At 45.0% G+C, this 27623-nt stretch overlaps 1 protein-coding gene across 1 annotated transcript; it reads right to left on the bottom strand.

The window, feature by feature from the left end:
* Positions 1 to 21316, bottom strand: Echdc3 (enoyl-CoA hydratase domain containing 3). Its single transcript, XM_076873089.1, has 5 exons — positions 20966 to 21316; positions 16921 to 17042; positions 14952 to 15049; positions 8520 to 8720; positions 1 to 826 (listed from the first exon to the last, which is right to left on the bottom strand). The coding sequence occupies exons 1-5, from the start codon at positions 21133 to 21135 to the stop codon at positions 515 to 517; spliced, it is 903 nt and encodes a 300-aa protein (XP_076729204.1). The 5' UTR covers positions 21136 to 21316; the 3' UTR covers positions 1 to 514.
* Positions 21317 to 27623: the final 6307 nt, after the last annotated feature.

The following is a 27623-nucleotide window of genomic DNA, read 5'->3' as shown; positions in this document are numbered from 1 at the left end:
TAAAATCTTTAATTTATTTAAATCACATAAAAGTATTCCAAAGCCATAGGCATGATTATTTCCCAGTAGAATCAAGAAGATTTTCAGTGTAGAAAACATCTCTCGGAGATTTGAAATGTTTCACTGTCATAAGCAACCAGAATTGACTCAGCCTTAGAGGACATTGCAGCTAAGCATGGGTTGTGCATCCCTCCTTCATGCCTCAGCTGACCATCCCTCTGGATGGTGGACATGCTCCTGAACAGCACCCCATCCAGAGGGATGGCCCACCTGGATGCTCACTAACCTGCCACTAAGTTAGCACGGCATTTACTCGCCTTTGACCCTTTCCCTGTGGAACGTGACTTTTAGTACAAGCCCACGCAGTGAAACCACTATTAGTGTCGTAAAAGCAGGCTGTCTTCTGTTACAACCAAGAGGCAGCAGTGGTGGTCCGGGGTGGGGGTGAGGGCTAGGGGGCTTCTGATGCTGCCCACTGGGCTCACTCTCCCGCCATTCCTCTGTTCATGCTGGCTCAGTGTGTCCAGGTGGGTTTTCTTTTCTGGATAAAGGCCTTGATTCCCTCCTGTGCATCCCCCAGGGCCAGGTTGTCCACCATGGCCTGGGAGGTGAGGTGGTAGGCTGTACCAAGGTCCTGGGTCAGCTGCTTGTAGAACATGGCCTTGCCCAGAGACATCACGGGGCGGCTCAAGGAGGCGATCTTCCTGGCTATTCGCATGGTCTCTTCCTCCAGCTGCTCTTCTGGCACGACTTTGCTGAGCAGCCCATGGAGCAAGGCCTGCTGAGCAGAGATGGGCTCCCCAGTGCAAAGCATCTCCAAGGCGACCTGAGGGAGGAAGCAGGCGAGGTCACGAAGGCACCCTTGGTACCCTGCTGCCACTTCAGGCCCCCTTTCCATTCCACTCTCTGGAGGCTGTTGCTCTCCTCGCTTGAACTACACCTCAGCCAGTTATCTGCTTCTCAAATGACATGTCATCCACCACCCCTGATGTTGTCAATACCCTGACTCCCTGCCAGGGACGAGATCAGATCTTTCCAAGAGCAAAGAAAACACAAGTAGCCAGGGAGGGGAAAGGACTCCGGTCCTGCACAGATCAGACCACTGACTCTCTCGGAGTCAGGAGATTCCACCTGCCTCTTTCAAGAGCCAAGCACAGGACAGCGGCCCATCTGATGGGAGGCCACTGCAAACACGCTGCAGAGAGGCCCATTACCTGCCACAAACCAATGCAGGGGGCTGTCTCCACCCGGAGACAATCCACAGGTACTGTCACCTCTGTATGACCCCAAAGAACACCCTCCAGTCGGGGAGAAGAGGGAAAGACATTTAAAGAAAACGTCTTCCAGGATCAGATGTAGAACCTAGCATGTCTTTAACTTGCAAGCAGGTAAGAGGTGACAGGGACAGGATGGCTCTGCCCTCCCACAGCCCTCTCCACGGATGTCAAGGCTGTGGAAAGAGGGAGTTCCCCTCACTCTCTGCCTGGTCCTCTGTTCAACAGCCTGCCGCAAACTGGACCTGGATCTGTAAGTCCTCCAGAAAGAGGAGTCCCCAGGTGCAGGGGGCACAACGCAGGGGAACCTTCCCCTCCCCACACTTTTCACTCCCTCTCTGGTGGCATCTTTGTTGTTCCTTAAACTCGCCATGTGTGCGGTCACCTCAGGGTCCTGTTCTTGCTGTTCCCTCTGCCTGGACGTCCCCTCCCCAGGTGTCCCATGGCCTGAATCTTCATCTCAGTCTCTGCTCATGTATCACCTTATCCATGATCCTCCAGGATCGCAACATCAGAATTGTCAGATAACCCCCAACACTGTCCCCCTTTCTGGCTCTATTTTTATCTTTCCTGCTTCTCATCATTTAGCGCACTGTGTATTTTACATGCTTATTTGTTGGTGGTTTATTTGTTGATTTGCTAGCATGTAAACTTTGCTAGAACAGGAAATGTACTTATTTATTTCGTAGTGTTCTAAATACTTGTGAAGGCAGGCAGCCAGGCAACTAGAGTTGGCTATTGGTGGCACTGAGGACAGGCCAAAAAGGTGCTACCACTTCCACCTGGCTCTTTCTCCTAGGCTGCTCAGTCTGGGAACCTGGCCACACCGAGGGGTTGTGCTAAATGAGCCAGCTGACAACCCCCACTGAGGCCCAGCTGAGGGGTGGCCTCAATAGCACCTTCAGATGAGTCCCCCAGCAGAGGCCATGGCACTGTGGAGCAGAGATAAGCCTTGGTGGCTGAGCCCGTCCAAACTGCCAATTCCTGAGCTAACCAAGTTATTGTTGTTTTGAGCTACGAAGTTGTGAGTGGCTTGTTGTGCAGTAATAGATAACTAGAATTGCTTGCTATAGGAATTTAGGAACCACTGGCCTTTAGAGCAACCTTGGTGATAATGACATTGTGGGCCAGAGAAGTTTTTGTTGTGTGGAACTGTTCTGGGTATTGTAGGCAGTTCAGCAACATCCCTGACATTTGCCTGCTGGTTGTGACAATTAAAAAAAAAAAAATGTCTCCAGATATTGCCATGTGTCCCTGGGACCAGAACTGCTCCTGGTTTAGAACCACTGATCTCGATGGTCTCTCTGTCATGAGACTATATTGGATCACCTAGGGATCAAGATTTGATGGGGAGGAGAGGCCAGAAACCTGGCCAGAGGGCCTCTTCTCCTCTTGGTGCCAATGGCATCCACACCCACTGGACTGGCAGTCAGGGACAGGTGATGTTGGTGTAAAGTTAAGGCCGTGGACTAAATCCCAACTTCTTCTCTTTCAGAGAGGTAATCTGTTGGAGGGAGTGGGAATGTGACACCGTGCGTTGCTTCAGGCAGACGACCAGAAAGAGCACCGCCAGGGATGCCTGTCTGAACCCCTGGCTGAACATGGAGCTAAAAACTGGGTCCTGCTGTTAACGGCTACTGAACTTGACCCTGCTGAAGACACCCCGGGGGTCACAGCAGCAGGAGCAGGACAACATTCTGCTCCATCTCTGCCCCAGATCCTTAAGTCAGCTGGGACCCAGAGTGGAAGTCAAAGTAGGAAGTTGTCACTGCATAGCTAAGTGGCCTTTTTCCTTCATCAACACATGTGGCTCTTGAGGAATTCATGGGCACCACGTAATGGGAAGTGGCCACCTGAAAAACGCATGCCACATTGTAAAAAACCAAACAACAACAAAGAACAAGAGCCGGTCAGGCCCTGAGTCCTTCATCACTTGGCATGACCAAGATCTCAAATGAGTTTCAAAGAGTAGTTGAGAATGGGTTCAGAGCTGGGAGAGGAAATGGTAGCAGTGCCCCTTCCTGGCTGGCTTAGCAGAGGGCATTTATTCCCTTCCCATGCAGTGGGAATGGCAGTTTGGGCTGAAGATTTGTCCGTGGGCACTGTCCCCTTATCAGGCACCTTCTGGCAGATGCCCTTCTCAGTACTCTTTTTCCTTTCATGTTGCTCTGCCTCCTCTGAGTCTCCCTTTCTCTCTGTTCATCTTCTCCAGGGCCCCACTGTGCCATTCTAAATCACCTGGCAGCCTCAGATATTGGAGCTCGACAGGATTCCAGGTGTGCCAAGACATTTTCAGTGCAAACCCTTTGGAGTTCAAGCATGGGGCAGGCTGCAGGCAGGGGTCCACACCTGCTGGATGCCCAGCCTCTGAAAGACCCTGGGGCAAGTTGCTTGTCACCTCCCACTTCCTCAACAGGAACCCGTGGGTACAAATGACTGTTTCCTAGGATTGTTGTGAAGAAGAGCTAACTGATGGCGACAGGGCACACTGTCACATCAAGTGCAATGGAGATGCTAGGAAAAATGGTTCATTTGGGCAAAACATGGATCAGAAGAAATTGTGATGATTTGCTTGCAGGAGACAAGTGCAACAGACTTGGCATGAACCATATATATGAAGGAAGGTGACCAGCTTCTGCGAGGGAGAACTCAAATCACACGTCCTCTGGTTCATTCCTTCAACAATATCTGAATAGAGAACCTACTGTAGTCAAGTGCTGTGCTATGGACTGAGAGGTGGCTCCCTGCCAAGTTCATAAGTTGAAGCCCTAGGTCCCAGCATGATGGTATTTGGAAATTTGGTCTAAAAGGAGGTAATACAGGTTAAACGAGGTCATAAGGAAGGAAGGGGTCCCTGTATGATGGGATTGGTGTCCTTATGAGAAGAGACACCAAAGCTCACTCACTCTCCACCATATGGGGGCACAGTGTGAAGGTGGTGTTTGTTATGGCAGCCAGAGCTAATCCACAGGAATACTATATATATATATCTTAATTCTGGAGCAACTCCAAAAACTTGCTTAAAACAGTGAAAATAGGGCTGGGGTCATGGCTCAGGGGTAGAGCACTTGTCTAGCATGTGTGAGGCACAGGGTTCGATTCTCAGCACTGCATATAAATAAATAAAGATCCATTGACAACTAAAAATAAAAATAAAAAAGCGAAAATAGCTAATAAATCTCTAAGTTGAATCACTTCCAGAGAAAGTGGAATTCTACCTCCTGGAGATGCAGGAATAGTGCAGAACCCTCATTTGTCAGGCAGAGAAAGTTCAGCTTACAGTAGAAGCAAGAATTCAATAATCTCTTACATTCTTTTCTGCATTAAAGATCCTGATGTTATTGTAGGACCTCTAAAAGTAAACAAGCAGGAAATGAACTTGAGCTATTACATGAGGGATTTCAACTAAATAGAAAAACGATTTTCCCTCACCCTTCAATTAGCCAATTAGAGAAGGACAAGCAGCCAGACATACAGACTTCTGCCTGCCTGCAGTATTGTGATGATTAAAGGTAACAGATGTAAAACTCACGATGCAGTGCTGGGTGCTCAGTCAGTGCCCAATAAATGCAGCAGCCAATATGAATGTACTTATTCTAACTGTGAATTCCTATGACTCTCTGACGTTGGCTTCTAGGCACTGCAGTCCTGGAAAGGGGATGATTGTTTGAAGCAGGGGTGTCACGGGGCTCCCTTAAGTCACACAGCTGGCAGGATTGTGTACTATAGCACCCTGGGGACTCTCTCCTCACACTGTGCCCTTTGAATGTGCATGGTGTCCTAGTCCATTTAGGCTGATACAAGACCGAATACCATCAACTGGGAAGTTCATCAGCCACAGAAATTTATTTTTCACAATTCTGGAAGCTGGGAAATCCAAGATCAAGTTAAAAGCAGACTTGGGGTCCTGTGAGAAGCTTCCAGGTTCGTAGACTGACATTTTCTCCCTATGTCCTCTCGGGGAAAATGGGCAGGACAGCTGTGTGGGGCCTCGTTCATGAGGGCCCCACCATGGCGACCTCATCGCTTCCCAAAGCCTCACCTTCTAAGGCCATCATCACTTTGGCGATAGGTTTCAGGCCATAGCACATGGCACTTGTCTCCCAGGATGCAAGGAGGCAGGGAGGAAGTGAGCACTGGAGGGAAGGGGAGGGAAACAGAGCAGAGCCCACAGGGGTGCACAGTGTTCCCCATCACCCACAGCACTGGCAGTGCCCGCACAGAGGAGCCACCAGGAGGCAAGCTCTGGAGAAGAAGCATGCCCAGTGGGGGGTCATGGGCCTAACCCAACTGGGAACAGAAGAAGCGTTCCTGAAACTCTTCTAGGAGCTCTTGAGCTGCATGTTCTCCCAAGCCCTGATGTCCCTACCAGTCACTGCTAGTCTGCAGTCCATCTGCAGCACGCCTGAGATGCTGCCTACCTCAGACTCTCTGCTGACCAGTAACTGACAGCGAAAGAGAGCCAACACTCTTTCCTGCTTGGAAATTCTACCCTGTTCTCATTAGACTCTTAGGAAATCAGATTCTACAGACACATGAAATTAAAATGCATAAACGGTTAGAAGCAAGGACTCCTACCATGGTGAAAGGACTGGTTTGGGAAGTGATTTCTGGCTTTTCTCTTGCTCTGGGGGGATAACTGACTGTGCATTTATGAATGAGGCCTTCCCTGACTGCGGAGGGCAACAGCTGTATCAGACTGGGTACCCATATGGCTCAATGAAGAGGCATTATTTAACTCATGCCAAAGGAGAGAAGCACTTCACAAATGAGCAAGATCATTCATGCCCAGACTCCGTCTGGTTTGACCACAAGGGCAGTTAGTTCACAGTCTAGGACACAGCCAAGCAGGTTCCCAGAGTGACCAGCAGAGGGCACTAGTCAACCACACATGTCCTCAGCCTGTGTAAAAAGGGTTGGGACTTCCAGTCCAGTCCAATTTGCAAAAGCACCTGCTCCCTACCTGGGAAGGAACAGAGGGACTTACACACTTGCTCCACAGACCTGTGTGTAATGTGCTAGCGTGAGTGCAATCAAGAAAAGATGATAGTGCTTTTCGCTGGGTTTAGATTTTTTTCGGTCAGGCTTAGTTTTTTTTTTTTTAATATTTATTTTTTAGTTGTAAGTGAACACATACTTTTATTTTATTTTTTTTATGTGGTGCTGAGGATCGAACCCAATGCCCCACGCATGCTAGGCGAGCTCTCTGCCACTGAGCTACAGCCCCAGGCTTAGATTTTATAAATCCCAAATGTTTCTTCCTAAAGCAGGACACACATGCCACCTCTGCAGATCCGGAAACCTGGCAAAGGTCTTATGTTCTGACTGTTCCTCCTAAAAATTCCCTCTATCAATACTGCAATAATCACTAATGAGCCATTTCTGCTCATTAGTGTTGACCCCAAATCATATTCCAGATTCATGCCCCCAAGTAGTCCAGTATTAATGAGTCCATTGCGATAGGACTATGAACTGTTTTCAGCTGCTGATTAGGGGAAAAAAAAATGCAAAAAACTGAGGTTTTGAGTCAAGTGACTCAGAAGCCTTCTGGGGGTCAGAGCACAAGACCCAGAATCTGAGTTAGACAATCCAGGAGATTCTTTGCCCATCCTTTGGGAGGCCTGGCTCTTTGACCAAACTGTCTCTGGGAGGGAAAAGCCACCTTGATTCTTACAACCTCCCTGTACCTTCATCTGTCACACTGGACAACTGTACAGTGAGGTTCTGAGAACTGGGCTTCCTGGGATCATAAGTCCTACCTTTTTTTTTTTTTTTGGGTCACATTTACCCCTCTCTCTTCTCAAAAAACTAATTTAAAATTTCATTAATATGATACAGTGTTTAGTTTCTAATAAGCCTTGATTTCAAAAGTTTATTTTAAGAAAAAAATGGGTTTTTATCCTGACACTATGAATGATTTAAAGGTTTCAAATGCTTTACCATGGAACCTTCCAGCAAGTCAGGTGTTGAAGAGGATGCACAGCTACCAGGCAGTACACCTGCTTTTTGGTATGCAAAGTCTTCATGATTTGATTTGCAGCTAGAATATAGTTAATTAGTGAGCTCTGTCAATAGATTTGCAATACATCTTAATTTAACACACTGGCAAGAAGTAGCAACCTCAAAAACACTTAGTGAATGAATATCTATACATTTAGAGAAAACATTGATCTTGACAGAATAAAAAAGTCCCATTGTTGGAGGACATTTTAGCCAGCTATCACCTTTTGCAGTGTGGATCCCACTTCCTGGTAATTTTCTGAGGTGTACATGCTTGTGGGTGTCTGTTTTCATAATCTGCTCATAGACACACATTTCTATAAAAACTAATAAGGAGGCAATATAGAAGAAAGGAGTGTTCCCTAATCTTCTTGGCCTTATTTGATTGATTCATCTTGGGTCTCATTTCTTTTGAGCCCGAGGTATGTCAGCAGTTGCTAATTTTGTAGTTGTTGCTAGAATAGATAATATATCCTAGAAAGCAATCTAGTTCCTTACTTGCCATATTTATGACTTTGCCCCCCTTTTATAGATTTCCAACTGAGAATGAGGATGCACTTCTCCTAGAACAAAGGCATTGTGGGTATACACGTAAGGGATGCTCAGTAAATATTATTTTATGATATTTTCAGGAAGGAAGAAAGCTTTGAGGTGAAAATGAACTTCACTGTAGTCAGCAAAGAAAAGACAACTTTCTAACATGTCCCCTTCTCAGACAGATTCAACACACCATGCACAGGATATTCATGTTCCTGAAATGCAACCACAGTTAACTAGATACACTCAGTAAATCATCTACTGGATCCTTTCTGGAATAAGAAAGGTTGTCCACATGTGGTTGACCAGTGACACCATTCCAGCCTCTTGATTCTGGAAGTATGTAGGCACGCTATGGTATTTCATGGTCAACCATTCAGTGCAATGAATCTCAGCCTCCACTGCATTTCAAATAAAATTACAAAAATAATGTCTGTGCAAGGAAAACAAACAAACTGAAAACAAACAAACTAGTCATACTGAGGGGCATGTAAGATTGAAATGTGGTGAATTCACAAATTGATATCCAGTGTGAGAAGCTACGGAGGAGCAAGCCGTTGCCTCTCCCTCTCTGACATTATAAGGAACACTTGGCACATCCAGCCAAAGAGCCTTTGGGCAGAATATCCTGATACAATTAGTACTTTCTATAAGCTAATTCTCACAGGGCTAGAGGAAAAATTAGACAGAGGTCAGAAGATGAGTTACCTTTCTGGGCACTGCTCTCCCCAAGGCGACCCCAGGGGTGGAGCAGAAGAGCCCCACGTTCACCCCTGGAGTGGCGAAAGAGGACTTGTTGCTGGCCACGGCAATGTCACAGCTGGCAACCAGCTGACAACCGGCCGCTGTGGCCAAGCCATTGACCATGGCAATGATGGGGACGGGGTGGTTCCGGATCAGCATCATGACCTGCAGGAGGAGACACACCCACTTCACTTGCATGCAGAGTCAGGAGCCACGGTAATACCTGTTATTTTATATGACTTTTCTGTTTCCAGAACAATTTTCATATGATTCTATGCAAAAAAGAATGAGAGCACTAACTTGTACTAGATATCCTCGCTGAAGCATCTTTTGGTCTTTCTGGGAGCTCCATGTGGATGGAACCCCATTTGGTAGCAAGGACATGAAGCTCAGAGGGTGGAAATCACTTGGCTCAGGCCAGTGAGGGGAGTGGAAGCCACGGGCTGAGCCCAGCTCTGTGGGGGGTCCCCTCCGCCTTCTTCCCCAGCACTCCCACTAAAAACAGTGTGGATTTTTGTCTCCGGGGAACAAACAAAAGCTTTCACAAATAGTTCTGTTCTCCCTGTGCCTGTGTAAAGCCCCTGTGTTAAAAGTCTGAAACTGGTATTTGGTGCTTCCTTGAAAAATTAAGGTGGAAAAGGACTTGAAGGCAATTTCCTTAGTAATTACTTCTCAAATTACCACCATGAATGCTCTCTCAGTTCTATTAAAATGGGGAGAAGGGGACACCCCGCTGTCATCAAAATAAACAAAATTCTTGAAACAGCCATTGGCACCGAGAGGGGAGACCAAAGTGTGCTCATGTGACCCTCACCGCATAAATTGCCAGAACTTTTAACTTATTTTTGCAGCTTATTTTTTTCTTGATGCTCTAAACAGATTGTGTTGCTATGGCAACTTCAATTTCTAAATCATTGCTCTTTGAACCTTGGCAGAGAGGAAGGGAAGAGAGGGACCAAATCTGGGTTTTTCCCCAAGGCGGCAATTCAAAGAAAAATGACCTTAATGATTTGAAGATTTTTGCTTAGGAAACTTATTTTTTTATATTCATAAACATTTGAAATTGGATAGCTTTTTTTTTCTAAAATAACCAGTAACATAGGCGCTGAATAATGACATTTTGATCAGGTACAGACTGTGTATAGGACAGTGGTCCCATAAGGTAGAAATGGAGGGGCTGGGGTTGTGGCTCAGTGGTGGAGCGCTTGCCTAGTGTGTGTGAGGCATTGGGTTTGATCCTCAGCACCACATATAAATAAATAAATAAATAAATAAATAAATAAATAAATAAATAAATGTATTGCATCCATCTACAACTAAAAATATATATTTTAAAAAAGATATTAATGGAGCTGGGAAATTCCTGTCATCTGGTGACCCCGTAGCTATCATAATACCATAGTGCAAAGCACTGCTCATGAGTCTGGGGTGATGCTGGGGTCAGCCAGCCCACTGCACTGCATCTGCTAAGGAAGCACTGCACACAGAATTGGGCACAGTACATAATGCTTGGCAAAGACAAAAAACAGCTGCTATTGCTCAATGTTCAGTATACACACTTTAAAAATTATGTTTGGTGCTGATGATGGAACCTGGGGCTTTGTGCCTGCTAAGCACGTGGTCTACCACTGAGTGTGCCCCCAGCTCCCAGTTGTACTCTTTTATTAGTATTTTAGAGTGCACTCCTCCTATTTTTTAAAAGCAAATTTACTGTAAAACTATATGCTGTGTTACATAGGTGGCAGCTTCATGCACCTTGAGGTTATCTCGTCTCTTGTGCTAGATTAGTCTTGTGCCATTTTACTTTTCATGGTCTTGGGTGCAATGGGCTGTACCATATCTATATGCCACATAGCCTGGGTTGGCAGTGGGCTATGTGTCTAGGATTGTGTAAGATCTCGCCATTGGGCTGACATAGTAGAGTGAACTTACACAATTCTACTATGTCAGCCCAATGGCGAGATCACCTAACAGCACATTTCTCAGATCTGTCCCCATCATGGAATGACACACGACTATATTTAAGGCTAGCACATCATATATCATAGTAGTCTTTTTTTAACCTTTTTTTGGGGGGGTCATTTTTTAGAGAATCTGCTAGATGCTAATAACTGATCTTCCCATAAATATGCATGCATGCACGCACACACATACCTGTACACAAACCTGCTCATGAGTTGAGCAGGGTCATGCACTTTAGAAAAAGGGTGGGGGTGGGCTTGTGATGAACTCATTCCCATGAACTGGAATAATGAGGGGAAGAATTTACAAGACCTTCTAAAGTCTTGCTGCCAAGAAAAGAAAGAAGTTTTGTTTAGTTCTGAATTTTGTTATTCTCTTGTCCAGGAGTTACTTGTGAAAAGCCAGTCAATTGGGATTAGAGTTGAACAGCCTATGTGTCCTGTCTGCCATCTGTGAAGAACCAGGATTTCAAAAACTTGATAGAGAAATACTTGGGTTATACGGTCCATATTCAACAACATTAAAAATGCTTATACATTTGAACTAGGGATTATACTTCTAAGATAATAGGTACAAAGCTCCGAGGTCAAACATGCTCACCAAATCATTATTTTACAATAGGAAAAAAAAAACCTTTTAAGTAATACAACTATATGAAAATAAGTAAATGGCTGCTATCATTGGGATGAGTGTCCCACAAAAGTCCATTATTTAAAGGTTTGGTCCTGTGGCTGGGGTGGTGGCTCAGTGGCAGAGCGCTTGCTTAGCATGTGTGAGGCACTGGGTTTGATTCTCAGGACTGCATATAAAAAAACATAAAATAAAAGTCCATTGAAAACTTAAAAAAAAAAAAGTTTGGTGCTCAGGTGGTGCTGTTGGGAGGGGAGAGGACTTGTGAGAGGGAGGCCCTTGTGGGAAGTCATTGGTGGCCCGCCCTCAAAAGGACTATAGAACCCTGGTCTCTTTCTCGTTCTTTGCTTCATGACTCCTCATGTTCTGACACACATTCCCTGTCACTGCCACCCAGCGTCCTCATCAAAGGCCCAAAGCAGTGGACTTGAATTTCCAGAACCAGGAGGTAAACAAACCTTTTCTCTTAATAAGTTAATTGCCTTAAGTATTCAATTATAGTACTACAAAGTGACGAAAACAGTGGCTATGTAAACTCAACTAAATCCACTTAACAGAATGCAGCATTGTCGGTGGTGATGGTTAATTATTTTCTAAGGGAAACACCAGCTTGGCCATCCTGGCTCATGTAGTGGTCTGGAGGCAGCCTCCTGGAATGGGAGGCCCTATCTATCTGTCACTTACTTTCTGCCTAATCCTGGATGAGTCACCTAACCCTTCAATTTTCACATCTGCAAAATCAGGATAATATCAGTACCAACCATATGAAACACGGTGATTATATAAATTAATATGTCTAGAGTACTCCAAATATTACCTGAAACATTCAGTTCTTTTTTTTCCTGTTCTTTTTTTGTAGTTGTAGATGGACAGCATACCTTTTATTTTGTTATTTATTTGTATATAGTGCTAAGGACCCAACCCAGTCAGTGCCTCACACATGCTAGGCAAGTGCTCTACCACTGAGCCCCAGCCCCAGCCCTGGAACATTCAGTTTTATAATTTTATTACAATACACAATTATATACTCTAATCACACCTATATGTGATTATTCAAACAAATAGGTACATAGGGAAAAGTATTAAAAATAAATGCAGCAAAATATTAGTTACAGGGGCTGAGGTTGTGGCTCAGTGGTAGGGCACTTGCCTAGCATGTGTGAGGCACTGGGTTTGAGTTTCAGCACAGCATATAAACAAATGAATAAAATAAAGGTCCAACTTAAAAAGGAATACACATAAAAAAATTTAGTTGCAGTTTTCTCTAGGTAATATGATTACTGGGACAGAATGAATTCGGTATTTCATTGTTCAGTTCATGTATGAAAAAAATTGACTTTGGAAATGGCATTAGTAATTTATTTTTCTTCTTTTTGTTTTTCTAAATTTTCCAAAATTTTCTGTAATAAATACTTACAATTTTTATAATTAGAAATATTTTAAATAAAGTTAGAAGGCAAAGGGAACCTAGATAATAAGTAAAGATAATCAAACTCTTGGTCATCAATAATAAGTAAAGATAATCAAACTCTTGGTCATCAGTTATACCTCCGCTCTCACCTTCCAGAAGTAAGTACTGGTTTGGGTTCTACTTTAGAATGTGACAAGATGTGCAGGCCGGCCCACTTGCATTTAAAAGCACTATTAAGAGTTCCAAGTTATTTGGAAAAATGAGAGACTTTGTCCCACTGTCATTTCACTGGTGGTGTGTAAGAAGAAAGAGAAGCATCTCCCTGAGGATGAAGTCTCCGTCAAATTCCAACAGGCGTAAGAAGAAAGGCTGACAATAAGCCTCTTGGGTGAGCCATCAGTGCTCCAGAAGGTCACTTAGCTATTCTGTAACCAGGTTCTTCTTATTCTCCTTCTTAATTTGCCCTCCCCTTAATTTATAAATAATTAACCATCCTAGAGCACTTGGGGTCTGTAACAAATTTCCTAGAGCTTTTAGATGGCAAGCTAATTCAGACGCCTCTATCTTCCTTTCTAAAATCAAATTTTCTCATGCATGAATTGAACAATGAAATGTCGAGCTCATTCTGGTCCGATCTGCTTGTTGATTACCCTTGGAAATTGAAAACTTGCACAAGTTCGTCGTGCTCGTATTTATTCAAGACGATCTGAATTTCTTAGAGATTGTGTTAAAAGAAATCAATTCCATAGAACTCCTATTTCACTTTTAGGGCTAGGTCCCATTTATGTGCTGTCTTTCCCAGCGAGCCAGAGGCATCCGTGGAGTGGAAGCTTCCAAGAAACCGTCTTGGACTTGATCCTCTGAAGAAGCCCTGGCTGCTTCCCATGAGGCCCTTTGCCAACTTGTTCAGATCTCAGCTCATTGACATCCTGCAGCAGAGTGATAAAAGCTGTCCCTTTAGGGAGGGCAGGAGGTGCTCCTGGTTCTCTTAATGTGTTTTAATTTTAACCACACACACAGGGTACTAGTAGAAGACTACTTTTTAGTCTGGGCACTGTGGTGCATGCCTGAAGTCCCAGTGGCTTGGGAGGCTGAGGCAAGAGGATTGCTAGTTCAAAGCCAGCCTCAGCGGCTCGGTGAGGCCCTAAGCAACTCAGTGAGATCCTGTCTTTAAATAAAATGCAAAATAGGACTGGGGATGTAGCTCAGTGGTCCAGTGCCCCTGAGTTCAATACCCAGTACCAAAAAAAAAAAAAAAAAAAGAGAGAGAGAGAGAGAGTGAGAGAGAGAGAAAAGAAAAAGAAAATATCAAGCCTTGGCAAACTGGTGCATAAACATTAATAACATAGCAAACAAAAGGCCTCAGTCCGAGCCCTAGCTTGCTTCCACCTCCCCATGAAGCTTCAGGTAAACCACTTTTCCAGTTTGTCCTTCCATAAAATGAGAAAAGTATAATCTGATCTGCTTGTGGGTTTCTGGAAGGACAAAGAAAACCAATGGTGGTCAAGAATGTGTCTATAACTCCTTCCTCTTTGCCTCTGTCTTGTCTGCATGGTAGTTGGCAGTAAATATTAGTTGAATTATTAACCACCAAATAAACCAACATGTGAAGGAAAGATTAGGTTATCTCAGGGTCAGGTGATGGAATATTTCACATGTCCTGCCTCCCAAGTAGACTTGCCAGTGTCAGTCTGGCAGGACCCTTTTCCTCTCTATATTTTCCTCAGTATTATGCTTGAAGTAGCATAAGTAAATGCTCACGAAACAAACAATGTGTTATCTAAAGTTGGATTCTATATTCAATTTTTTATTATCCGAGGGTTGAATCAACACATTTATAAATCAACCAAAGTTTTTTTTTTTTTTTTTTAACTTTTCTTCCTCTAGTTATTGGCAATTTTTCTCCTTAATATGGTGAAAGGAGCAGAAAACAAGTAAAATTGAAGAGGTTAATTTTCCTCCGTGGCAGTGGTGATTATAAAGATTGGTTAATTTATTTAAACAATTATTATTATTTCTAGTTACAAATATTCTCGTTCCCATTAACAGGGTTGTTTTAATTTAAACATTTTAAAATTATCATTGCTTTAGGTCCTTCCTCTCTAAAGATGTACATTCTTATTCTTCCCTCTTGCTCAAAACCTGGACACCAAGGCACTTGCTCACGGTGCTGCACCTGGCTGCTGAGAACCATTGGGTAATTTATTTTCTTTGGCGCATAAAACCAGTAGCAAATTATGGTCACTTCTGAAAAGTATAATCCAAATAATTGCTGGGATGAAGGATTCACCGGTGACCGTGGTGGACAGGTTTCCTAGATAAGATCTGATCTGTAAACAAGGAGGCTGACTCAGGGTCTCAGGTTTGCAATGTCCACGCTTACCCTGGCTTACCTCAGAACAGATCCGAAACACTTCCACGTGATGATCATGGCCTTGCTCTTCTGTCAATTCCCTTAAATCATGACCAGAGGAAAACACAGGGCCCTCAGCTGTAAATGTTTCCAAGTGAGAAAAGAAAAGATGTCAACAGCAGGGGCAGATCATTCACTTATTTATCTACTGAGCAACTTTAATAACCAATCATATCTATGCAGAGAAAATGGCACAAGTTTGATAAGAATACTCTGAGGGGACGTGGAAAGTTACAGCCAGAATACTGTGATGGAAACACAAAGTGAAAGGTTTTGGTGACCAAGGGGAAGGCACTTATTTATTTATTTTCAGTACTGGGGGTTGAACCCAAGGGTGCTCTTTCCCTGAGCTACATCTCCAGTCCATTTTTTCTTATTTCTTTTGAGGCAGGGTCTTGCTAAATTGCTGAGGCTGGCCTCAAATTTGCGATCCTCCTGCCCTAGCCTCTGGAATGGCTGGAATTACAGGAGTGCACCACAGTGCCTGGCAGGAAGGTACTTATAACAGAGATAACTGTCCCTCCAGTGTCCGGCTTCTGTTTTTGGACTGTCTCGCCTGAGTGAACCAACTCATACAGGTCCTTGAAAGCCACCATACCTTAGAAAATGTGCCTGTCATTTAGCATACAGGTGAAGGACACTCACAGGGGTTGAATCAGGAAGGTCAGAGTGTGAAAAAAGCTTGGGAACCATCTGGCTCAAGCTCTTTGTTTTACCGAGGGAGCGGAGGAGGTGGCTGCCCCCACTGTCATCTGCAACAAAATGCCATTCCACAGGTCAGCCCCGAACACTTTCTCATATTGATTGCCCTTTGGTTGTGGTTATTTGGACAGGCAATATATCACCTTTCCATGGGGGAGGAAGTAGTGTAGTTAAGAAGTTAGTGGCCATTTCTGCATCCAGGTTACACCTCACTCAGGTGCTGGATTCTACTAGTTCTAATTTTGTTTTCCTTCACCATATAAAACAGCTGAAAATTTCTATTTGGCCATTGCTAAGAAGGTAACATTTGGAGTATCTGCCTCAAGAAATATGGATTCTTGATTTATAAAACAAATAAACAAAGCATCCTAGAGCATTATTGTTATATTTTTCTGGGGTTCTTCCTTTGATTTTTTTTTTTTTTTGTACCAGAGATTGAACTCAGGGGGGCTTAACCACTGAGCCACATCTGAACTCTTTTTAAAATTTTAGACAAGGTCTCACTAAGTTGTTGAGGCTGGCTTCAAACTTGCAATCCTCTTGCCTCAGCCTCCCCAAGTGCTGAGATTATAGACATGCACCATTGCTCCTGACTTGGGGTTCTTCAAAATGCTGACATTACTGTTATTTGTACCACCATCAGCATCACATAAGAAGATAACTCTGTAAAAACTCCTACTGGAAAGAAAGCAATGGAAGAGATGAGCAAATTGCAGCATGCTTTCTGGGACCATTAAAGATGACCCTGTGGATATTGGGCACAAGGCTTGGTAAGAACAGAAAAGACAAATATAGCAAATGTTTGAGCAACCAGGTCCTAGCTGACTGTGATTCACCAGAAGGATTAATGATTAAATTCATTTTGTAAAGTCCATGAAGAAATTGATTCTCTGATTTTTCTTTTTCTTTTTTTTTTTTTAGTTGTTAGGGAAGGAACCCAGGACCTCATGCATGCTAGATAAACACCCCACCACTGAGCTATAGTGCCAGTTCTGATCTGATGGGAAGACCAGCATAGCAAAGTCCCACAATGCTTAGTATCTACTAAAGAGGAAAAAAACACCTGTTTTTACTGAATTCTTTGCTACAAATTTCACACTAATAGTGTTAGGACCAAGTCCCCAAGTACTCAATCGTTTTCCACATCAAATATCTTTCAAAGGAACTTTAAAACAATGCCCCAGTTAACCAAAAAATCTTAAGGCACCTTCTCTGGGCACTGTGGGACACTAAGGACAGACAAATACCTGAAATGATAATGACTTTCAGATCTTTGCTTTCAGCTTCATGAAGAATGTCATTTTGGAGAGCTTTCAGCATTTCAAGTGACAGTGCATTCCTCTTCTTTGGATTGCTCAAGACAATATTCCTGTGAAACACATTTTATAAGCCCTGGGTCATGCACCAGTCAGAACAAGTGAGGACCCCTGTGATTCCTTTCTAATTTGGGAGCTTTTAAAATCCAAGGGAAAAAAAAGAAGTTTTGATGCTTAGTGCCAATTTTGTGTCCGTCAGCTCTCTGGAGTTACAGCTAAGTCAAAACAAAACAAAGACTTCCCGAATTGCAGGCTGGTTTTTCTCCCTCACCCCTTGATTTGTTTCTCCTTCCCCCCACATTTGCTGTCAGAAACAGGACTGTCACCTCCACAGAAGGGGCAAGTCACAACAATTCCAAACTCATCTCCGCCCATGGAGGATGTGAGTTTGGTATGACAGTGACAGCAGCCCGAGAAATGTGACAAACAGTGCCTACCTTCAACTATTTCCTGGTGCTGTTCTTCACAATAAGGTTAGGAAAGGAGCCAAGAATGAAAATGCTCCCCAAACTCCTCCCACTCATCCAAAGAAAAGGCAGCTGAGGTGCCACCGCCAAGATGCACATACGAATGACAGCGATTTTTTAAAATCTGTCTGACAGTGGCATCCCATAATTCTGCAAAATAATTTGCATTGTCTGAGAATGGGATAATGTATGTAGGAAAAAAAAAGAAAGAAAACCTACCAGAAGAGGGTGGACATTTCACTTCACAAAAAGCTGGCATTCAGAGGGGCTGTTTGCAATTTGAAAATATCGCACATGCTGAATAAAACAACCTGTATCATTCCCTTTTTTTTTGTATCATTTCCTTCCATGGAAATGTCTTTATTTTTTGCTCTTATAAGAAACGGGCAATGAATCAAACACCAGATATTTGTTACATATTTTAAATTTCCTATCAGTCTCCACCTACACATGCTTTCTGCCTTCCTTATTCTGTTTTGAATCTGATATTCCCATTGCTATGCAGTCAACTTGGCTTCTCCAGAAATAGCATTCTGTGCCATAGCATTTTGGAAAGCAACTTTGATGACTGAATTTATTTCAAGGCAGTGACCATTTTCTTTGGAATACCATTTCAGTTTTGCTGCAGTTCTCAGGTGGCTGGGATATTGTTTTCTTTCTCAAAAAGATGTTCTCCCATATGTACAAAGATTACAACTGATCTGCTGATAGACTTCCAGACCTATATTTGGGGTAGTGGTGGCGGAGAGCTGCTTATTACGTTCCAATGGAATAACGAGTGTGCTCACTGTAATACATACAAAAAGCTGCCATCCCACTGGTGACACATGCTTAAATTAAATTCTAAGGCCTTAGGCAAAATTGTGCAGAAAGATTCCAGTCTGAATGCCCTTGCTGTATGCACCGTAGTATCGTTTCCCGAGTGTCCCATTAATCCTTTGGTGCACACATTACACACACTGTCAGAGTGTTCTAAATTGTGAAGTTCAACCAAGTTGAAAAGTGTTCCCACCACTCCACTGAAAATCTTCTCACTGGTCATCTCCTAATTGCCAGAAGCAAACTCGCTGGCCATCTGGATCACTTTCTCTTCCTGGAAATATTCCTTCTTTTCTGTGGGTTTTTAATTTCTAATTTTTTTAATTAGGTCTTTCTCTGGCCAACCCCTGTTGACTTCTTTCACAAGCACTTAGCCTTCAGTTATCCCCTAAATGCTGGCAATCCTGAGTTCCATCCTTTGCCCTCTTGCTCTATACGGTCTTGCCAGGCAATTTCATTAATGACCTTGACCTCAGCTGCTCCATCTATGCTGACAGCTCCCAGTCATTAGCCCTGGTTCAGGCCTCTCTCTAGAAGCCAAGATATGCATGTTCACTCAGATGTCTACTAGACAGCTCCACCTAGGTATTCCTGGGGCATCTTCCTCTCACTCCTGGACTTGCCCCTCTTCTCTTTCTCTTATCTCAGTGCTGCTGCTCAGTTGCCCAAGCCAGAACCTGAAAGTCATTCTAGACTTCTATCCTTTCCTTACTCCACCAGCCATCAAACCCTGATCATAATATGTCCTAAAAATCTTACCATTCCGAACTCTCCCAGTGGCTGTCTTGGTTCAAAGCACCTGATGCCTCACATAAAAAGCTTCACCTACACCACCAAATCTACAAGGAAATTTCTTTCAGAATGAGGTCACCACCAGGACATGCGACATAAATGTAGAGGCAAGAGCTATAAATGTCTGGATGATCTCTCTGAAGATCATTGCTATAAACCACAGAAGATGTGAAGTGAGGAACAGTCATGTCCACACATAGGAGACACTCAATAAATGTCAAATGAATTAGTGACAAAACTGCGTGTATGGCTTTCATAGCATTTTCATGGCTTTCATTTCATCACAGTGGACTGACAACACATTGGCTCAGTGCCATTTCTCCATTAGATATGTAAAAATGTTGGGAACACAGAAGCAGCAGAGGGAATTCTGTCTGACTCCTGGTGATCCAACCTCCTGGCAAGTGGCCTTGAACAAGCAGTCACCTCTCTGAACTTGACTTCACCGTTAAGCAGTTGTAATGTTATCTACCTTGCAGACCCTTGTAAAAATTAGGGATAAGGAATGCAGAATGCCTGGTACAACACTCCATTCGTAGTTGGCTCTTACTACCTGATGGCAGTATTGCTGTGAGGCACAGTTTTGAAAAGGGGCCGTTGAAGTGACCAAGTTGGTTGGGCCCACTAATAGTACCTAACAATACCACTTTAACACTTGATTTGGGGTTTCCTTCCCAATGTATGATTCCTAGAAATTATGATAGATTGCTCTAATCACTTCCCTTTCAGATTCATGTTTAATTCTGGAGAACTCAATCAGTACTTTCTTGTTAACTGGTTGCCATTACAGAAGTCAGGCTCCTGATCAGATATCTCCAGATGTAGAGCAGCAGGACTGCCCTTAGAAACAGGAAAAAAGATCTTGTGTGGGCCTTGAACTTTGGAACACTGCTCTGGTCTTCTTCCGGCAATGTTCCTAAATTTGTCCCTACTAAGGGACAAGGAGTCCACAGCCCCCAACACTTGTAGAGATTCTAGAATTCCCTGCCCCTGTGGCGGGTTCCCCTAAGCCCAAGGATGATCAAGAACAATCATGTGCAGGAAGTGAGGGGATGGAGGGAATATGGGCATGATGACCCAGAGATCTGAGGCCCCTGGCAGGGCAGCAGGGCAGGGATGGAGGAAATGTAGGGGTGCGAGGAGCTGGGAAGAACCAGAAAAAGCCACAGGCCAACGGTGACTCTCCACTCCGAGGGGGGAACACCTAGGAGTCTGAGGATTATAAATTCAAACACTGCCGTCCATGTCTGAAGGGATACTTGTCAGGGTGAAAGAATAAAAACACTTAAACAGCTTGATTTGAGACTTTAAAATTTTGAAACTTGCCCCCTTTTGTTTAGGGTCGGGATTGTCTAGTTGGCAGTTTGTGCACAGAAACGTCGGTAAGTTTTTAGGCTTGTAGCTCAAAAGTGCAGCGCTCAGACCGGTGTGTCCTTTATACTCTTTGGCCTGCTTTCGCCTCAGCACTTATGGGCGAGGGCTCAGGAGCCACTCAGCTTAGTCTAGAGTCACCCTGGAGCCAGGCCAAGCTTGTGAGGGTCCCGAGCCCTCTTGTGAAGGCCCTGGCAGCGTGGGCGCACTCAGAGCTGGCAAACCAGCCCTAGCGTGGCGAGGCCGTCCCGGGCTGTCCATTTATGTCACTCCCGCGTGTGTCTTGCTAGTGTGCCCAGGCCAGGGACAGTAATAAACTCAGTATGTAAGCAGGGATTCCTCCCCCAAGGAGATTTATCGGCCAGATTCGGCGGTGACGGATAATCGCCGGGTCAGTGGCGGCGAGGGTAGACCTGGCTGCCTGCCCAGCGCTTGGCGGACTCAGCGGGTGCCTGCTCTGCTCGGCTCTCCGGAGTCCTGGCCCCCAGCCCCCCCGGGAGAGCCCCGTGCACGGCCCGCGGGCTGACCTGATGCCGTCCCGCTGCCGCGTGCTGGTGAGCCGCGGCTCGGACTCTGGCGGCCCGGTTGCCGCCAGCCCCCGGCTGCAGAAGCCCGCAGCGTGCAGGGTCCACGCGCGGCGCAGGAGCCAGCCGGGCCCCTTCACCCCGAAGGCCCCTAGGCCGGCGACGAGGGCCATGGCAGCCAGAGAGCGGCCTGAGAGGCCACAGAAGATACGTGTCCAGGGGTGCAAGCTGCGACTCGGCAGGCGACGAGCAGGCAACTGAGCTTGGGCGAGACCCTAGCGGGACCAACAGGCTCGACCCAGGCCTTGCCGTTATTCCACTCTCAGGCTGGACTCTGCACCGTCCCGCCCCAGGCCGCCCGCCCTCTGGCACCCGAGGCGCCTGCCAACCCTGTCACTGGGCCCCCAGGATGCCCCGCCCCGGAATGCCCCGCCTCCAGGTGCCCGTAGCCCCTCCCGCCCCGCCCCAGGATGCCCCGCCCCCAGGATGCCCCGCCCCCAGGATGCCCCGCCCCAGGCCGCCCAGCCCCCAGGATGCCCCGCCCCGGGACGCCCCACCCCCTGAATGCCCCGCCCCAGGTGGCCCCTCCCCAGGATGCCCCGCCCAGGTCGTTCGGTCCTCCTGAAGCCCCGCCCCCAGAACACCCAGTCCACTAGTGTTCCTGATCCTAGGTCTCCCGGCTCTGCTCTGGCTGCAGCGCTGCGGGTGAAGCACCCCTAGACTAGCTCCGCGGTTTGGTTTAGCAAGGTTGAGAAAGAGTTTAAGGGAGGAGAAGACTGGGTCAGCTTGTTTCTTTTTGCACAAACACCAGGTATGTGCCGATGCCTAGATTAGAAAAATTAGTGTCATCAGGTGGAGAGTGGCGTGAGCCGGCTACAGATTGCTTCGCCCCCATCGTCCACAGGAAACACTGCCTGGCCTTTTGGGCAATCGCAGGTCACAACTGAGGTGAAGCCTACTGGGGATCCACATTTACAGCTTGTGTTTTATTTTTCAGCACCCAGAACAGAAAGGGAACTCTTTTCAGGGATCTCAGTCGCTGGTGCCTGGTGCCAGACACACATCCTGCGGTGGAAAGCTTAGGGAGGGTGCGAGTGTCTTCTTTGCTGTTTGGTAGTTGCTTCCTGCAAGTGTCAAATTCCTATAATATGGGGATTCGTAGGAGTCATGGAAAACATGGCCTTGGCCCTCGGTATGGTACTGCCTCTAAGGAAGATTCACGCTTTCCCTCGGAGTTTTGCAATGATAAATTATACAAAGGACATACTCCTCAGACGGCCACCGAGGTTAAGTAATGGCTTAAAATGGTCACAGTTGATTCCTTTGAGCGAGACTCCTTTTGATTCTTGGCTTCATGATTGGAGAAATACTGTATACGGGACAATATTTTGAAATGTCAGTTGAGATCTCTGTCACCTCGTCTGCTCTCCACTCCATTTCCTTGGTTCTTGCTCCAATCAGGAAACAGGCTCATTCCTCATTCATTGCCTGGATCCAGCAGAACTCAGGGGCCTAAAGTGCGGGCAATTCTTGGCTTCTGAGTTCTCAAAGCTCAGCACTTGGGAGGTGGAAAGAACACAAAGAAGGGGTAATGGTTTTGGGGAAGCATCTAATGATTCAGCACACAACCTCCAGTCTGAAGCAAGATTAAGATTTCCCATGTTAGCAGAAGGGGGTCAGGTAGAACTTGTAGGAAAAGCAGGAAGAGGGTACCTGTTGTGGAGGTTGGGGAAAGGTGCTGGGCCAAAGCCCCCTGGAGAATTGAAGTAGTGGGAAGCCCCAGATAGGAGGAAGGCAGTCTTTCCTTTGGTAGAACCTCAGAGAAATCAGAGAGACTCCAAGTGGAACAGGCTGTCTGGGTAGATGGGCCTGAATTCCACATAGTTTCTCATGGCCCAATGTGATGATGTAACGATAGAATGGTCCCTGTCCTCTGAGAGCACTCAGAGTGACATGTTGAAGACAAGGTAGAAATAAGGACATCTCACATGGATGACATCATCTGTGCTATAATTTGGATCTGAAATGTTCCCCAAAGATCCGTATGTTAAAGGCTTTGTTTCCAGTCTGTGGTGCTCTTAGGAGGTGGTGTAATCTTTAAGAATTAGGCCATTTGGGGGCATACCCTTGAAGAGGATAGTGAGAACTGACCTCTTCTTCTATCTTTGCTTCCTGAAGCCATGAGGTGAACAGGCCTCCTCTGCTACACTTTCCTGCCATGATGTACTATGCTACCATAGGCTCAAAGCAACTGGCCATGGACTCAAAAGTTCTGAAACCATGAGCCAAAACAAACCTTTTCCCTTATTAAGTTGATTATCTCAGGTATTCTGTTATAATAACACAAAGCTCACATGATCTGTGTCCTTCAATTGTGCTAGAATAAGCTGAAGTAACAAAAAAATAGCCACAAAAGTAAATCTCAGTGGTTCAAACAACAAAGACTCTTATTTAAGCTACATGTCTGCTAAAGCTCTACATGTCTAGCTAAAGCTCTGTGTGTCATGTCAGCACTGTCCTCACCTGGGAACTTGGGAGAAAGTTGCCAATATCAATGGCAGAGGAGGAAAAAAAAATAGAATGAGGAAAAGCATGAACTGGCACTTAAAAACTCCCTTCTGGAAATGCCACTTGTTTTCAAGTTTTATTTGCCAAAGCAAGTCCCATGATCACACTGAACTTCAGGTTTGTGGGGAAACACACCCCTCCTGTGTGTTTGGAAGAAGGGAACCAGAGGCTTTGCAGACAACCCTAAATGACTACCATGACCAGCAAGCACGGCACCTGGGTGTTATAAAATAACTTATTTTTCAGGGAGCAGGGATATAGTTCCCAATTGGCTTAGATGAAGCCTCTTAAGTTTCTGCTACTAGGCAGAATGGGAATTTGAAATAGAAATTAAGTGCATACATAAAATGATTTGTGTGTGTGTGTGTGTGTGTGTGTGTGTTGCTGGGAATCAAACCCAGGATCCTGAGCATGCTAGGTAAGCACTCTGCCAGTGAACTACATCCTCAGCCCAAGTTAAGTTTTTACAACACCTGAATTTGTGCTGGGATTTGTATGTGTCCTCTTAGTTATGCCAAGTGCCAGCAATGATGCAGCTCATGCAAGATCAAAAAGCACAATCAAAATGATCACTTCTGGGAGCCAAAGATATTTCTCACCTTCTTACTAAGGTTTTTTTGCTGGGAGGACTGCACACTTGGTTGAGACAATAATAGGAGTTGGGGTAAAGAGAGAAATGGTGTACTTGGTGTCTTCAGGGGATTGGTTTCAGGACTTGTGCAGATACCAAATACACAGATAGCTCAAGTCTCTTAGTATAAAATGCTATATATCTGCATCTAAGCTACTCATAGGCTCTCAAATACTTTTAATCATCTCTACTTAGACTATAACTAAGACCCACATATCACTTTATTCACCTGGATTATGTAGAACACTGGATGAGACAAATCCTTTGACGTTTGGGAAATTCCTGCCATCCCCCTGGCCCCCGCCAGGTACTTTCAATTCATAGTTAGTAGACTCCTTAGTGTGGAACTTATGGACAGGGAGAGCAGAATGTCTAGGGTTTTGAGAAAAGGAAGAAACTGGGAGTGCATTCAGAGCCTGAACATCATAGATGGAATTTAAAGTTTCAGAAACAACTTTCAATTCCAAATTTTATTTAATAACAGAACAGTGCCTTGTTATGGAGTCCCCTGCTCTGTGCCAGTGTCAATACTTGGTGCTTTAACCCCTGTCATCTCTTTCAACATTCAGAATAACTCATGGGTAGCATTAGCCCAGTTGAGAGAGGTTCAGCAGCCATGTTAGCACCACGTGCAACAGATGTAGAGTTGGTGCTGGACCAGAGGTTAGCTGAAGATGTGCTGCAGATGGAGGCTCCTGTCCTCATATAAATTTCTTTGTCTGTTCCCCACTTCTCCTAATTTCTTTCAGAGCTGTAGTCCTGATTTGAGAGTGACAAAAACAACAAGGAAGTGGCGAGTACATTATCCACGAATTGATATAACTTGCTAAAACACTAGAACATTCTTATAAGGAGCAAGACTCTTCAAATTCGGGCCACTTCCCTAGGCCTCTTCTGCCTCTTGTTAATTTTCATAGGTACTGCTTGTCTTTTTTCTCTCTTGTTCAGTGTCCTTCTAATCTATTTTCCAGCTGGCCCTTCTTCCCGACACAATTTGATACCCAGGTTGCTAGCAATCTTTTCTCTGGCTTTGATTGATGTGCTCCTTCCCTGGGCCACGAGGCTTTGCTGTGCAGATGTGTCTTTGCTACCTTTCCCTATTTCCTTTAAAGACCCACAGATGCTTAGCAGAAAGTCGCAGAAATCACACAGAATAAAAAGGCAGTTCTAGGGAGCCTGCCGTCTCAGGTTTGATGTGGGCATGAAGGAAGAGTTAGACCTCCTCAGGGTGTAGAGAAAATAAAGTGAAGGGTAGATTTTAGCTTCTTATGGAGTGGTGTTTGAACTTTTTATTTCAGGCTTTTCTAAGTCAGACATGTGATGGCCGGTTCAGAGGTACAGTGGGAGAGATGTTGGACTTGGCTCTAGTGAGCATCCCTCTGACACCTGGCTAGCGCTCTAGCCCTGGACTTTACTCTCATCCTCCTTCCTGTGTCTGTCTCCCAAAGCCCAAAGGAGGGTCAAGCACCCAGAAAGCTTTCATAGTTTCATGGCTTCGTACAGCTGCGGATGCTTTTCAGTGCTCTGGTCTTACTATATTTTATTTTACTTGTAACCCAGCAGCCGTTACCCAAATGTCTTTGGCAAACTTAAATTTCTTTTGAGGGACCCATGCTTCAAGTTGAGGGGAAATTAGTTTAGAAACTAACAGGCTGAGCCATGTGCGATGGTGCACGCCTGTAGTCTCAGCAGTTTGGAAGGCTGAGGCAGGAGGATCTCGAGTTCAAAGCCAGCCTCAGCAATTTAGCAAGGCTCTAGGCAACTTAGTGACCCTGTCTCAAAATAAAACATCAAAGAGGGCTGGGAATGTGGCTCAAAAAAAAAAAAAAAAAAGAAAAAAAAGAAAAGAAAAGAAAGAAAGAAACTAAACAGCTGAAATCAAGTTCCTTTATTCCCATTTACCTTAGCACAGATTATGGAGTTGGCTCATTTGCCTTGAAGAAAACAAACTCAGTAGCTTCTGGTGAGAGATGTGGAAGAGTGGATATAAACTGCTAACGCTGTGTTTCACAGCATGGTGGTCAGACATAACAGGGGCCCACGCCCCCTCCGAGACACTATCTACGCTGTTCCCAGAGTGATACTTCTAAATTGCAAATGGGATCAAGTTGTTAGCAGCTTTCCATGGTGCTTAAAATCCAGGCTCACTGCCATGGCTTATAAGGGTGCGGGAGCTAGTGCCAATTTCCCCCGATACACCACTCTCACCGGCCCTTTTTTCAGTTTCTTTCTTTCCAGATTTATTGAGATAAAATTGACAACACAAAATTGTATATGTTCAGGGTCTGCAATGTGATATTTTTGAGGGGCTACTGGACATTGAACCCAGGGGCACTTTACCACTGAGTTACGTCCCCAGTCCTTTTTATTTTGTTTTTAAATTGTGAGACAGGGTCTTGCTAAGTTGCCGAGGCTGGCCTTGAACTTGCCATCCTCCTGCCTCAGCCTCCCGAGTTGCTGGAATTACAGATATGTGCCACTGTGTCCTATTCAATGTGATATTTTTGATAACTGTACACATTATAAAATGATCATCACAATCAAGCTAATTAACACATCTGTCACTTCATGTAGTTATCACCATTTTGTGCATGTTTGTGTGTTCTGAGGACATTGAAGATCTATTCTCTTAGCAAATTTGATGTATGTAATACTGTGCTATCACCTATAATGCTTTTCATTCTTCCTGATTAGGAGCTTTTCACCTAACCTCCCACCCTGGACACGGGCAACCATCCTCCTCTCTGCTTGGATGAGTTTGATTTCCAGTCTCTTGTGCTCCACAAACGTCCTCCTCCTCCAGGGCCTTTACAGATCCTGGGAGGTTCACCCCTCAAATCCTCGCTTGGCCATCACCCACACATCCCTCAGGTCCCAGTTCCAAAGATGCCACTTTCTGAGAGAGGACTTCTCTGACCCTTAATCTTGATTATGTTCCCCAAGCCCTGTATTCTCTAATTGAATCCCATTCCTTTTCTTCATTTGCCTACTCATTTTTTTAAATTTTTTTTTTTATTTTTCCTGGTACTCAGGATTGAATCCAGGGGCACTTAACCACTGATCCACATCCTCAGCCCTTTTTTACATTTTATTAGAGACAGGGTCTCACTGAGTTGCTTAGGGCCTTGCTGAGCTGCTGAGGCTGGCTCTGAATTAGCAATTCTCCTGCCTCAGCCTCCTGAGCCGCTGGGATTACAGGTATGTGCCACTGTGCCCGGCTGAAATACAAGTTTTTTTAGCTTGCTATGCAAGGCCCTCATTACTTTTCAAATCTTAATTCACATTATTTTCTTGCAGAGATCCGTGCTTCAGAAACAAAACTCCTTGCTCTTCCTTCTATAGTTCCTGTGCTTTTCTACCTTGATGATTTGACTTTACTGCTGCTTCAAATGTCACATGAAGAAATGAATGAATGAATGGTCCTACGGCATGCCCTGTCTTCAAGGCCCATATCAAATGTCA

Source organism: Callospermophilus lateralis, chromosome 13 (assembly GCF_048772815.1).
Source record: "Callospermophilus lateralis isolate mCalLat2 chromosome 13, mCalLat2.hap1, whole genome shotgun sequence".
Taxonomy (NCBI): Eukaryota; Metazoa; Chordata; class Mammalia; order Rodentia; family Sciuridae; genus Callospermophilus; species Callospermophilus lateralis.
Note: the sequence above shows the minus strand (reverse complement) of the source record. Positions and strands in the feature narration are given on the sequence as shown.

Coding starts and splice junctions, on each gene's coding strand:
- Echdc3 (XM_076873089.1), bottom strand. CDS start 21,135: ATGGCCCTCGTCGCCGGCCTAGGGGCCTTCGGGGTGAAGGGGCCCGGC. Junction 15,050..16,920: donor GAAAGTCATTATCATTTCAG/GTATTTGTCTGT, acceptor AAACATTTACAG/CTGAGGGCCCTGTGTTTTCC. Junction 827..8,519: donor GGAGAGCAGTGCCCAGAAAG/GTAACTCATCTT, acceptor TTCCTCCCTCAG/GTCGCCTTGGAGATGCTTTG.